At 45.2% G+C, this 13,403-nt stretch overlaps 1 protein-coding gene across 3 annotated transcripts in view; it reads right to left on the reverse strand.

Moving 5' to 3' along the window:
• spata4 (spermatogenesis associated 4) overlaps positions 1-3,610 on the reverse strand; it is an 87,634-nt gene extending 84,024 nt beyond the window's left edge. For all 3 annotated transcript variants that reach the window (XM_072257676.1, XM_072257677.1, XM_072257675.1), the window contains exon 1: positions 3,371-3,610. In XM_072257676.1, coding sequence (XP_072113777.1) covers positions 3,371-3,609 — 239 coding nt within the window. In that variant the 5' untranslated portion in view covers position 3,610. The remainder of the gene's footprint in view (positions 1-3,370) is intronic.
• Between the last annotated feature and the right edge of the window lie 9,793 nt (positions 3,611-13,403).

The raw sequence follows: 13,403 nt of genomic DNA on the forward strand, positions 1-13,403 counted from the left end.
AGAAAGCTGAAGGGTTAAAACTGTCACTGGACAAGTGCTAGTTCTGCAAGACGTCTGTCAACTACTTTAGACATAGTCTCACAGAGTGGAGTAGCTATGGATCCATCAAAGATAGAGGCAGTGACCACTTGGCCAAGGCCCAAGAACATGGGTGCCGACGCTCATTCCTTGGATTCGATGGGTACTACCGGAGGTTCGTGAAGGACTACTCAAAAGAGAGTCATCTTTGAATCAGCTCCTATACGGTTACCCACCCCTGGGGAAGAATGGGAGGAGTACGAAAGGAGAAAATAGTAAGATTTATCTTAGCCCTTCGGAGCACGATGGGATGCAAAATGTGAAGAGGCCTTTCAGTTGCTGAAGGAGCTGCTGACGAAAGTGCCTGTATTGACTTTTGTGAACCCTGAATTACCTTGTGTATTACATACAGACACAGGTCAAGAGGGCTTAGGGAGCATTCCATATCAGGATCAGGGCACAGAGTCGAGACCTGTCGCTTTTGTCAGTAGGAATCTGTCACCCTCTGAGCGAAACTACTCCACGCAGAAATTGGAGTTTCTGGCATTGAAATGGGCTGTGGTGGATAAGTTAAGTGATCATCTATATGGTGCCAAGTTCAAGGTGAGGACTTTCAACAATCTATTGACTTACATCCTGACCTCAGCGAAAATGGATGCCACAGGCCATCGTTGGTTGGCGGCATTGACTGCTTATGATTTCAGCCTGAAGTACCGGCCGGGGAGCTGGAACATTGATGTGGATGCATTGTCCCGACATATGCACGAAGGGCCAGAAATGGACGGAGACTGGGAGACTGCTCCTGCTTGTCTCTTCCAGGCAGGCCTCAGAAGTCCCAGTTGGTTTTGCCTGAGAAGCATCGGAGTCACGTCATGATGATTCGGGTCATTTAGGGTATGACAAAACCTATGGATTAGTCTGTGATTGCTTCGACTGACCCCCCTGTAAGTCGTGCGTTCAATGAATTTGGAGCAAGACGCTGCCTAATGAGGGTCGCTCCGTTACCCCATTTGCAGAGTACGGGGCCACGTGATCTAGTATCTATGGATTTCTTCTCCCTAGAGCCTGATTCCAGCAACATGGCAAATGTCTTGGTTATTACCGATCACTACACCAGCTATGCTCAAGGCTTCCCTACAAAGGATCTGAGGGCATCCACCGTGGCCAAAGTGTTATGGGAAAAGTATTTCATTGACCCACAGAGGCTTGAGTCCAAAGCACTCAAGGTCAGGCGCTCTGAGGCTGCAGCTCAGAAAGAGAAGCGGGTTTATTATCACTGACATAGGTTGTGAAAATTGTTACTTCGTGGCAGCAGTAGAATCAGAATCAGAACTAATGTGGCTAAGAGAATGGCCTGGTGCTCCTTAGTAGGGTCACAACTGAGGGGTAAATAAGAGGAAGTATCCGCAAGTTGTCGCCGTGCCTCGGCAAGGTAGAGGTCAGTACGCCAGACTACAACAGCACCCCCCTTATCAGTGAGTTTTATAGTAAGGTTAGGATTAGTGCAGAGGGAGTGGAGAGCACAGTGTTCGGAAGGAGTGAGGTTGGAATGGGAACAAGGTGCGGTGAAGTCAAGACGGTTGATGTCCCATCGGCAGTCAGTTGATGTCCTGACAAAGGGTCTCGGCCCGAAACATCGACTGTACCTCTTCCTAGAGATGCTGCCTAGCCTGCTGCGTTCACCAGCAACTTTTATGTGTGTTGCTCAGAATTAATATTGCCAGAATACCTTGTGAAATTTTCTGTTATGCAGCAGCAGTACATTGCAATAAATAATATTAAGCCTGTGAATTACAGTAAATATTATATATCTATATGTTATATAATAATAAAAGTTAATTTAAGTAAGTAGTGCAACAAAAATTAGTGAGGTCGTGTTCATGGGTTCAATGTCCATTCAGGAATCAAGGTAAGGGGAAAAGCTATTCCCGAATTGTTGAGTGTGTGTCTTCAGGCTCCTGTCCCTCCTTCCAGATGGCAGCAGTGAGAAGAGAGCATATCCTGGGTGATGGGGGTCCTTTCTGAGGCATTTCTCATTGTAGATGTCCTGGATGCTCGGGAGGTTAGTGCAAAGGATGGAGCTGACTGAGTTTACGACTTTCTGCAACTTATTTTTATCCTGTGCAGTGGTCCCCCACACCAGACTGTGAGCCAGTACAATGCCAAACATAAAAATTACTTTTAGTTACAATAGATAGATAGATAATGATAGCTTTATTGTAATAGATAGTTTGGCCACGTGGTGTGCCGATAACAACCTGGCCCTTAACACCCAGAAGACCAGGGAGATTATTGTGGACTTCAGGCATGCTAGGAGCCACACTCATATCCCCATCTACATCAGTAGAGGAGCGTGTATCAAGCTTCAAATTCCTTGGTGTCCACGTTTCCGATGATCTCACCTGGTCCCTGAACTCCTCCATTCTGATCAAAAAGGCGCAACAGCGCCTTTATTTCCTGCGGAGCATCAGGAAAGCTCACCTCTGTCCTAGGGTGCTGACGGACCTTTACCACTGTGAGCATACTCACCAACTGCATCTCAGTGTGGCATGGCAATTGTCCCGTATCGGACCACAAAGCATTCCAGTGTGTGGTGAAAACTGCCCAGCAGATTATTGACACCCAATTGCCCACCATTGAGAATATCTACCATAAACACTGCCTGGGCAGGGCGAAAAACATTATCAAGGATACATCTCACCCTAACCATGGACTTTTTACTCTCCTCCCATCCAGTAGGCACAACAGGAGCCTCCGCTTCCGCACCAGCAGGCACAGGAACAGCTTTTTCCCTGAGGCTGTGACCCTGCTGAACCTCACATCACAGCGCTAAGCAGTATTGCACCCATATTGGACTGTCTCAGTACTTTTATACTTGTATGCTGTAGCACTTACTTTTTACTTGCAGTTATTTTGTAAATAATACTATTCTTTTGCACTTCTGGTCAGATGCTAATTGCATTTCATTGGCTTTGTACCTGTACTCGGCACAATGACAGTGAAGTTGAATCTAATCTAATCTAATTAGTTAGATGTGCGCAAAAAAATAACAAGGTAGTGTTCATGGTTTCATAGACCCTTCAGAAATCTGATGGCAGAGGGCAATTAAGTGCCTGACCGCACTACCAAGAGAAACGATAGAAATCTACACAATGATATTTAGGAGGTACTTAGAATAGGCCGGGAATGGAGGGATGTGAACCATGTGCAGGCAAGTGAGATCATTTTAAATCAGCATCATGATCAGCACTGGCACGATGGGCCGAAGAGCGTGTTCCTGTGTTCTAGACTCCAAAAGTCCCGCTCCCAGATCCTCCCCGACTCGACTCCCCAGTTCCGGACCCCGACTCACTGCTTGATGTGCTTAAAGGAAAAGCTCAGGTCCAAACTCTGCAGCCACTTGATGACCTCCCGGGCCAGCCCGGCCTTGGCTGGGAGTGGCTCGTAGGATCCGCCTGTGTCGGCTCCGAAGCTGGGAATCAGGTGCTTGCCCCTGGGGGCTGGAACCCAGCACTGGGAGTCCTCGGGACCCAGGGCAGGCAAGGACAGCACATCCATGCGGCAGCCTGAACGCGCGTCTGCAGTCTCCATGGCGACAGCACCCCACAAGACCAAAATGCAATGCGGCCGAGCAAAAGTGGGCGGAGTCGATGTTGAGGTGGGGTCCTGTGATTGACAACCGGGGGAAAGTGAGCAGCGCACTGTTGAGTGATTGACTGTTCCAGTAGTGGGGGTATACTTGATGAAGGCTATGATTGGTAGATAGCCAAGGGGCGGAGTCAGTGTTGACAATTTTGGGGAAGAGGCGGGTGCAGTATCAATTGACAAGCTGGAATGGGGGAGGGCCAACGTTGAAGATGCGGATTCTGATTGGCGGACTCTGAAGAGGCAGGGTTAGTGCTGATCGACCGCTTGTGATTGGCAGCTGAGGGAAGGAACGGGCTCGAAGTTGATGTGATGGACAGCTGGGATATGGCCTGTGATTGACAGCTAATAAGAAGCAGGCTGAATTTGATTATGATTGACAGCAAGTGAAAACCTAGACTGAAATTTGAAACCAAAAATTAAATGGCGGAGGATTTCAAGCTAAAGAAAGTCAGGGTGGAAGAGCAACACCTTATATGCTTTCTGGATAGCCTCCAACCTGACGGCATGAATATCGATTTCTCATTTTGGGTAAAAAAAATTCCCTCCCTCTTCCTCTCCTCTATTTGCCGCTCTCTTCTCACTTGCCTATCAATTCCTCCTGGCTGTTTCCTCTTTCTCTTTCTCATACGGTCCACCCTCCCCTCCTATCAGATTCCTTCCTCTACAGCCCTTTACAACCCACCCACCCAAATCTGGCTTCAGCTATCACCTTCCAGGTAGCCGCCTCCTTCCCTTCCCCTCCACCCCACCTTTTTATTCTGGCATCTTCCCCACTTCCTTTCCAGTCCCAGAGAAGGGTCTGGGCCGAAACGTCGACTGTTTATTCATTTTTATAGATGCTGATGATCTGCTGAGTTCCTCCAGCGTCTTGTGTGTGTTGCTTTGGATTTCCAACATCAGCGCTTCCTCTTGGAGAAGAATGGCAGTGTTATGATTGATGAGCGACTCGCTGTCTGATTCAATTGGAACTGGAATTGGCTTGTTATTGCTTTGCAAGAAATTGCACAAGCAATTTTTTTTTCTATGCTGGGGAATGACCCATTACCTTAAAAGTAGTTTTTAATGGTTTAACTAGGCCTTAACACTCCATTTGTCTGTGCTAAACTTTGAGAAATTTGCTCATTTAAATCTCTCCGTGTGAAATAGTCATTAACTTTACTGGGGCTACCAGAACTTGAAAGAATTGGAATTGGTTCATTATTGTCAAATGTACTAAGTATTTTGAAAAGCTTAGTCATAGTCATACATTATTGATTCTGGGGGAAATTGGTTTTCGTTACAGTTGCACCATAAATAATAAATAGTAATAGAACCATAAATAATTAAATAGTAATATGTAAATTATGCCAGTAAATTATGAAATAAGTCCAGGACCAGCCTATTGGCTCAGGGTGTCTGACCCTCCAAGGGAGGAGTTGTAAAGTTTGATGGCCACAGGCAGGAATGACTTCCTATGACGCTCTGTGTTGCATCTCGGTGGAATGAGTCTCTGGCTGAATGTACTCCTGTGCCCACCTAGTACATTATGTAGTGGACGGGAGACATTGACCAAGATGGCATGCAACTTAGACAGCATCCTCTTTTCAGACACCACCGTGACAGAGTTCAGTTCCATCCCCAGAACATCACTGGCCTTACGAATGAGTTTGTTGATTCTGTTGGTGTCTGCTACCCTCAGCCTGCTGCCCCAGCACACAACAGCAAACATGATAGCACTGGCCACCACAGACTCGTAGAACATCCTCAGCATACCTCGTATGGATCAATTCATTGCACAGTACATTGAAGTAGTCCCATAGCAATGCAGAATAAAGTGTAACAGCTACAGAGATATGCAGTGCAGGTAGACAATAAGATGCGAAGTCATAACAAGCTGGACTGTGAGGCATGTGAGTGGAGTCCATTCTTGTGGTGAAGGTGAGGTGGAGAATCTCAGTGACATTTGAAGGCTCCTGGATCAAATGTCCACATCCTAATTTTCATGAAAGCCATGAAAATGTGCTGGGATAGCCCAGCCTCTGCAGAACATGCTTCTCTCTGTGGCCAGCAGCTACTGTCCTCAGCCATCCACTGGAGTTCCCTGCACCACCAGGGAACACTGAATAAAAAAACGGTGGAATGTCATGTTGCAGCTATATCAAGCTCTTGATTTTAGATACTGTGTGCAATTTGGGCTGTTTTGTTACAGAAAGAATGTGGAGACTTCACAGAAGGTGCAGAAAAGCATAAACACAAGAGATTCTGCAGATGCTGGAAATCCAGGGCAACACACAAAATGCTGGAGGAGCTCAGCAGTTGAGGCAGCAACTAATGAAAAGTCGATGTTTCAGGCCGAAGCCCTTCAGCAGAACTGGAAAGGAAGGGGGAAGAGGTCTGAATAAGAAGATGTGAGGAGGAGAAAGAAGGTCAGCTAGAAGATGACAGATGAAGGCAGGTGGGTGGGGAAGGTAAAGGGCTGGAGAAGAGGGAATCTGATATGAGAGGAAAGTGGACTTTGGGAGAAAGGGAAGAAGGAGGGGTACTGGGGAGGTGATAGGCAGCTGAGGAGAGGAGATAAAAGAGACCCGAGTGGAAAATAGAAGAGGAAAGGGGGAGTGGAAACAGGAAAAAAATACTGGAAGGAGAAATCGATGTTTTTGCCATCAGGTTAGAGGCTATCTGAACAGAATACGAGGAAAATGGTCTGATCTTGGCTGAAGTTGAGGCCATGGACCAACACATTCGAACAGGAATCAGAATCGGGTTTAATATCACTTGCATATGTCATGAAATGTGTTGACTTTAGGCAGCAGTACAATGAAATACATGATAAATATAGAGGAAAAAAAACTCAGTTATATTAAGTATATATCTATTTCTATTAAATAGTTTAGTTAAAATAAGTAGTTCAACATGACAGAAATAAAAAAAAAAGTGGTGAGGTAGTGTTCACGGGTTCAATGTCCATTTAGAAATCAGATGGCAGAGGGGAACAAGCTGTTCCTGAATCGCTTCAGGCTTCTGTAACTCCTTCCCGATGGTAACAGTTGTGAAGATGGGCATGTCCTGGGTGGTGGGGATCCGTAATGATGAACACCACTTTCCTAAGGCACTGTTCCTTGAAGATGTCTTGCACACTACAGAAGCTTGTACCCTTGATAGAGCTGACTAGTTTTAGAAATTTCCGCAACTTATTTCGATCTTGTGCCGTAGCCCCTCCCCTCACCCCATACCAGCTGATGATGCAGCCAGTCAGAATGTTCTCCACAGTATATTTGTAGAGGTTTTCGAGTGTTTTAGTTGTGGGAGATGAGGGAGGAGATTGCTGATCCTCTGGCAAAGATCTTTGCATCATCAATGGGGATGGGAGAGTTTCCGGAGGATTGGAGGGTTGTAGATGTTGTTCCATTATTCAAGAAAGGGGGTAGAGATACCAGGAAATGATAGACCAGTGAGTCTTACTTCAGTAATTGGTAAGCTGATGGAGAAGATCCTGAAAGGATTTATGAACATATGGAGAGGCATAATATGTTAGGAATAGTCAGCATGGCTTTGTCAAAGACAGGTCGTGCCTTACGAGCCTGATTGAACTTTTTGAGGATGTGACTAAACACATTGATGAAGGTAGAGCTGTAGATGTAGTGTATAGGGATTTCAGCAAGGCATTTGATAAGGTACCACATGCAAGGCTTATTGAGAAAGTAGGAGGGAATGGGATCCAAGGGAACCTTGCTTTGTGGATCCAGAAGTGGCTTGCCCACAGAAGGCAAAGAGTGGTTGTAGACGGGTCATTTTCTGTATGCAGGCCAGTGACCACTGGTGTGCCTCAGGGATCTGTTCTGGGACCCCTACTCTTTGTGATTTTTATAAATAACCTGGATGAGGAAGTGGAGGGATGGGTTAGTAAATTTGCTGATGGCACAAAAGGTTGAGGGTGTTGTGGATAGTGTGGAGGGCTGTCAGAGGTTACAGCGAGACATGGACAGGATGCAAAACTGGGCTGAGAAGTGGCAGATGGAGTTTAACCCAGGTATGCATGAGGTGGTTCATTTTGGTAGGTCAAATGGCAGAATATAGCATTAATGGTAAGACTCTTGGCAGTGTGGAGGATCAGAGGGATCTTGGGGTCCATGTCCATAGGACACTCAAAGCTGCTTCGCAGGTTGACTCTGTGGTTAAGAAGGCTTATGGTGCATTGGCCTTCATCAATCATGGGATTGATTTTAGGAGCCAAGAGGTAATGTTACAGCTATCTAGGACCCTGGTCAGACCCCACTTGGAGTACTGTGCTCAGTTCTGGTCGCCTCACTACAGGAAGGATATGGAAAACATAGAAAGGGTGCAGAGGAGATTTACAAGGTTGTTGCCTGGATTGGGGAGCATGCCTTACAAGAATAGGTTGAGTGAACTCAGCCTTTTCTCCTTTGAGTGACAGAGGATGAGAGGTGACCTGATAGAGGTGTACAAGATAATGAGAAGCATTGATCGTGTGGATAGTCAGAGGCTTTTTCCCCAGAGCTGAAATGGCTAACATGAGAGGGCACAGTTTTAAGGTGCTTGGAAGAAGGTACAGAGGAGATGTTGGTGGTAAGTTTTTTACTCAGAGAGTGGTGAGTGCGTGGAATGGGCTGCAGGCGACGGTGGTGGAGGCGGATATGATAGGATCTTTTAAGAGACTCCTGGGTAGGTCTATGGAGCTTAGAAAAATAGAGGGCTGTGGGTAACCCTGGGTAATTTCTAAAATAAGTACACGTTCAGCACAGCCTCGTGGGCTGAAGGGCCTGTATGTTGCAGGTTTTTTATGTTTCTATGTTTCTAAACCAAATCTCCTCAAACTTCTAATGAAATAAAGCTGCTAATGAAATAAAGAGGTACGACTGTACCTCTTCCTAGAGATGCTGCCTGGCCTGCTGCATTCACCTGCAACTTTGATGTGTGTTGCTTGAATTTCCAGCACCTGCAGAATTCCTGTTGTAAGCTGCTCTCTTGCTGTCTTTATAGCTGCATCAATATGTTGCATCCGGGTTAGGTCCTCAGATATACGGACTCTCTCCACTTCTGATCTCTCTTTGAGGATCGGTATGTGTTGCTTCATTTTACCCTTTCTGAAGTTCTCAATGAGCTCTTTGGTCTTACCGACATTGAATGCAAGGTTGTTGCTGCGACACCTCTCAACTAAGGTATATCTCGCTCCTGTATGCTCTTGTGTCACCATCTAAAATTCTGCAAACAATGGTTGTATCATCAGCAAATTTGTGGATGCTGTTTGAGCAATGTCTAGCTACACAGTCATTGGTGTAGAGAGAGCAGAGCAGTGGTGTGCCAGTGTTGACTGTCAGCAAGCTGGAGATGTTATTTCCAATCTGCACAGCTTGTGGTCTTCCGGTTAGGAAGTTGAGAATCCAGTTGCATAGGGAGGTACAGAGACATAGGTTCTGTAGCTTTTTGATAAGGACTGTAGGAATGATGGTGTTAAGGGCAGAACTATGGTCAATAAACAGCATTCTCACATAGGTATTTGCATTGTTCAGGTGATCCACACCTGCATGGAAAGCCATTGAGATTGCATCTGCTATAGACCTATTGTATAGGCAAAATGTAGTGGGTCCAAGTCCTTGCTGAGGCAGGAGTTCATTCTAGCCATGACCAACCTGTCAAAGCATTTCATCACCGTAGAAGTGAGCGCTACTATTCGATGGTCATTAAGGCAGCTAACACTGCTCTTCTCGGGCACTGGTATCATTGTTGCCCTTTTGAAGCAGGTGAGAACTTCCAACTGTAACAGTGAGAGACTGAAAATGTCTTTGAGTTCCTCTGTCAGTTGTTTGGCATAGGTATTCAGAACCTTACCAGGTAATCCATCGAGCCCTGCTGCCTGGCAAAGTCTCATCCTCTTGAAAGACAGCTTGCCATCAGCCTCCTAGGCAGAGATCACAGGGTCAACAAGTGCTGCAGGGATCCTCATATCTGTAGTTTTATTCTCCCTTTCAAAGCGTGCTTAAAAGAGCATAAAAGAATGGGGATAGGAATTAAAATGGTTGGCCACCAGGAAATTCCATTTTCGACTAATGGAGCAGACCTGATCAACAACATGGTCCCCCAACTCATGTCGAGTCTCAGCAGTGTTGAGGAGGATGTATTGGGAGCACAGGATACAACAGACAGCCCAACAGATTCATAGATGAAGTGTTGCCTCACCTGAAAGCTGTTTGGGACTCTGACTGGAGGTGAGGGAGGAGGTGAATAGGCAGGTATAGCATTTCTTTTGTTTGAAGGGATATACAGTAGATCAGGAAGGAGACTAGTGGGAAGGAATGAATGGGCAAGAGAATCACGGAGTGATCCCTGCAGAAGGCAGAGAGTGGCGGGGGACGGGGTAGGGAAGTAAAGATGTGTTTGCTGGTGGGATCCCATTGAAGATGGTGGAAATTGTGGAGATTGATATATTAGATGCAGAGGCTCATGGATTGGTAGGTGAGGGCAAGAGGAACTCGATCCCTGTTAAAACGGTGGGTAAAATGTGGTTTCCCTTCCTCCAACATTGATACTGCCCTCATCTGTATCTCCTCATTTCCTGAGTATCTGCACTCACCCCTTCTTCCAGTTACCTTAACAGGGATAGAGTTCTGCTTGTCCTCATCTTCCAACTGTGTGCCTGTGGAGGACAAGTCATTTGGTAAGTTTAAAGCAGAGGTTGCTAGGTTCTTGATGAATAAAAACTTCAAAGATTATGGGGAGAAGACAGGAGAAGGAGATTGACAGGGAATGTAAATCAGCCAAAATGGAATGGCAGAGCAAACTCAATGGGTCAAATGGCCTAGTTCTGTACCTATGTCTTATGGTGTTTTAAAGCCTCAACATTACATCCTTGCTGGTTAGGTTGGGTTATTCTCTGAGCTTGGCAATTTACTTGCAAGTGATTCATCTCCATGCGAGGATCAACAGTGCACTGACAATGTCTCTTTATATGATGACGAAATGTTTGCAACTAAATTGTCGAGATTGGAGAACAACTCAACCCAACCATAACCACCCAAAGCTACATATTTTCTGAATTAGACCATGAGACATAGGAGCAGAATGAGGCCATTTGGCCCATCGAGTTTGCTCCGTCATTCAATCATGGCTGATCCTTTTTTCTCCCCTCCTCAGCCTCACTCCCCGGCCTTCTCCCCATAACTTTTTGATGCCATGTCTAATCAAGAACCTATAAAGTTCTTCCTTAAATACACCCAATGACCTGTGGTAACAAATTCCACATATTAACCGCCCTTTGGCTAAAGAAATCTCTCCACATCTCTGTTTTAAATGGAAGTCCCCCTATCCTGAGACTGTGCCTTCTTGTCTGAGACTCCTCCCACCATGGGAAACATCCTTTCCACATCTACTGTTTCTAGGCCTTTCAACATTCAAAAGATTTCAATGAAACACCGAAGCCCGCCCCCCAACATCCTTCTAAATTCCAGCGAGTACAGACCCAGAGCTAACATAAAATTCCTCACGTTAACCCTTTCATTCCCAGAATCATGCTTGTGAACCTCCTCTGAACCCTCTCCAATGACAGCACATCTTTTCTTAGATAAGGAGCCCAAAACTGTTCACGATACTCAAGGTGAGGCCTTGTCAGTGCCTTATCCAGCCTCAGCATGCCTCAACGTCACATCCCTGCTCTTGTATTCTGGACCTCTGGAAATGAATGCTAACATTACATTTGCCTTCCTCACCACCAACTCTACCTGCAAGTTAATCTTTTGGGTGTTCCGCATAAGGCTACCAAGTCCCTTTGCATTTCAGAATTTAGTGTTTTCTCTCTCTTTAGAAAATAATCTGCATGCTTATTTCTTCTACATGACCATGCATTTTCCAACATTGTATTTCATTTGTCACTTCCTTGCCCATTCTCTTAATCTGTCTAAGTCCTTCTGCAGCCTACTTGTTTCCTCAACACTATCTTCCCCTCCACCAATCTTTGTATCATCAGCAAACTTGACAACAAAACCAAAGGAAAATCCTGCCTGACTAATCTACTGCAATTTTTTGAGGAAATTACAAGCAGGGTAGACAAAGGAGATGCAGTAGATGTGCTGTACTTGGACTTCCAGAAGGCTTTTGACAAGGTGCCGCACATGAGGCTGCTTAGCAAGATAAGAGCCCATGGAATTATAAGGAATTTACAAGCATGGGTGGAGCTTTGGCTGATTGGCAGAAAACAGAGAGTGGGAAGAAGGGGATCCTATTCTGGCTGGCTGCTGGTTACCAATGCAGTTCCACAGGGCTTGCTGTTGGGACCGCTGCTTTTTACGATGTATGTCAATGATTTGGACTATGAGATTAATGGACTTGTGGCTAAATTTGCCGAAGATACAAAGATAGGTGGAGGAGTGGGTATTGTTGAGGAAACAGAGAGCTTGCAGAGAGATTTAGATAGTTTAGGGGAATGGGCAAAGAAGTGGCAAATGAAATACAATGTTGGAAAGTGTATGGTCATGCACTTTGGTGGAAGAAATAAACGGGCAGACTATTATCTAGATGGGGACAGAATTCAAAATGCAGGTATGCAAAGGGACTTGTGAATCTTTATGCAGGATGCCCTAAAGGTTAACCTCCAGGGTGAGTCAGTAGTGAAGAAGGCAAATGCCTTCTTCATTTCTAGAGGTATAGAAAACATAAGCAGGGATGTGATGTTGAGGCTCTGTAAGGCACACTTGAAATATTGTGTGCAGTTTTGGGCTCCTTATTTTAGAAAGGATATACTGACATTGGAGAGGGTTCAGAGAAGATTCATGAGAATGATTCCAGGAATGAAAGAGTTACCATATGAGGAACATCTGGCAACTGTTGGGCTGTATTCCCTGGAGTTCAGGAGAAATAGGGGGGATCTCATAGAAACATTCTGAATGTTAAAAGGCCTGAACAAATTATATATAGCAAAGTTATTTCCCATGGTAGGGGAGTCCAGGATAAGGGGGCACGACTTCAGGATTGAAGGACATCCATTTAGAAGAGAGATACGGAGAAATTACTTTAGTCAGAGGGTGGTAAATCTGTGGAATTTGTTGCCACTTGTGGCTGTGGAGGCCAAGTCATTGGTTGCATTTAAGGTGGAGATAGATAGGTTCTTGATTAGCCAGGGCATCAAAGGGTATGGAGAGAAGGCAGGGGAGTGGAGATGTCTGGAAGAATTGGATCAGCCCATGACTGAATGGCGAAGCAGATTCGATGGGCTGATTGGCCTACTTCTGCTCCTGGTTTTATGGTCTTATCTATTCCATCATCTAAATCACTTATACACTGCATAAAAAGAAGTGGTCCCAAAACCGACCACTGCAGAACACTACTCGTCACTGGCAGCAACCAGAAAAGGATCATTTTATTCCCATTCACTGCTTCCTACCAGTCAATGCTCTGGCTGTTAACTTGGTAAGCAGTCTTATGGTAAGGCTTTCTGAAAATCTAAATATAGAACATCCATTGCATCCCCTTTATCTATCCTACTTGAAATCTCAAAAAATTCCAACAGGTTATCGGGCAAGCTTTTCCATTAAGGAAACCATACTTCCTTAAGCAACATTATTTCCAATTTTATCCTTGCTTTTATATTCTGGAAATGAATGCTTACATTGCATTTGCCATCTTCACTACTAATTTATGTAAGAGTAGTTACAGAACTGCAGGCATTCAGGCCGGCAAGTTAATGTTCCACCTGAACTTTTCCACAGGGTTTTAGTCTATTGAATAAATAAACATATCAGTTGCAC

The sequence above is a fragment of the Mobula birostris genome, chromosome 5 (genome assembly GCF_030028105.1).
Source record: "Mobula birostris isolate sMobBir1 chromosome 5, sMobBir1.hap1, whole genome shotgun sequence".
Classification (NCBI taxonomy): Eukaryota; Metazoa; Chordata; class Chondrichthyes; order Myliobatiformes; family Myliobatidae; genus Mobula; species Mobula birostris.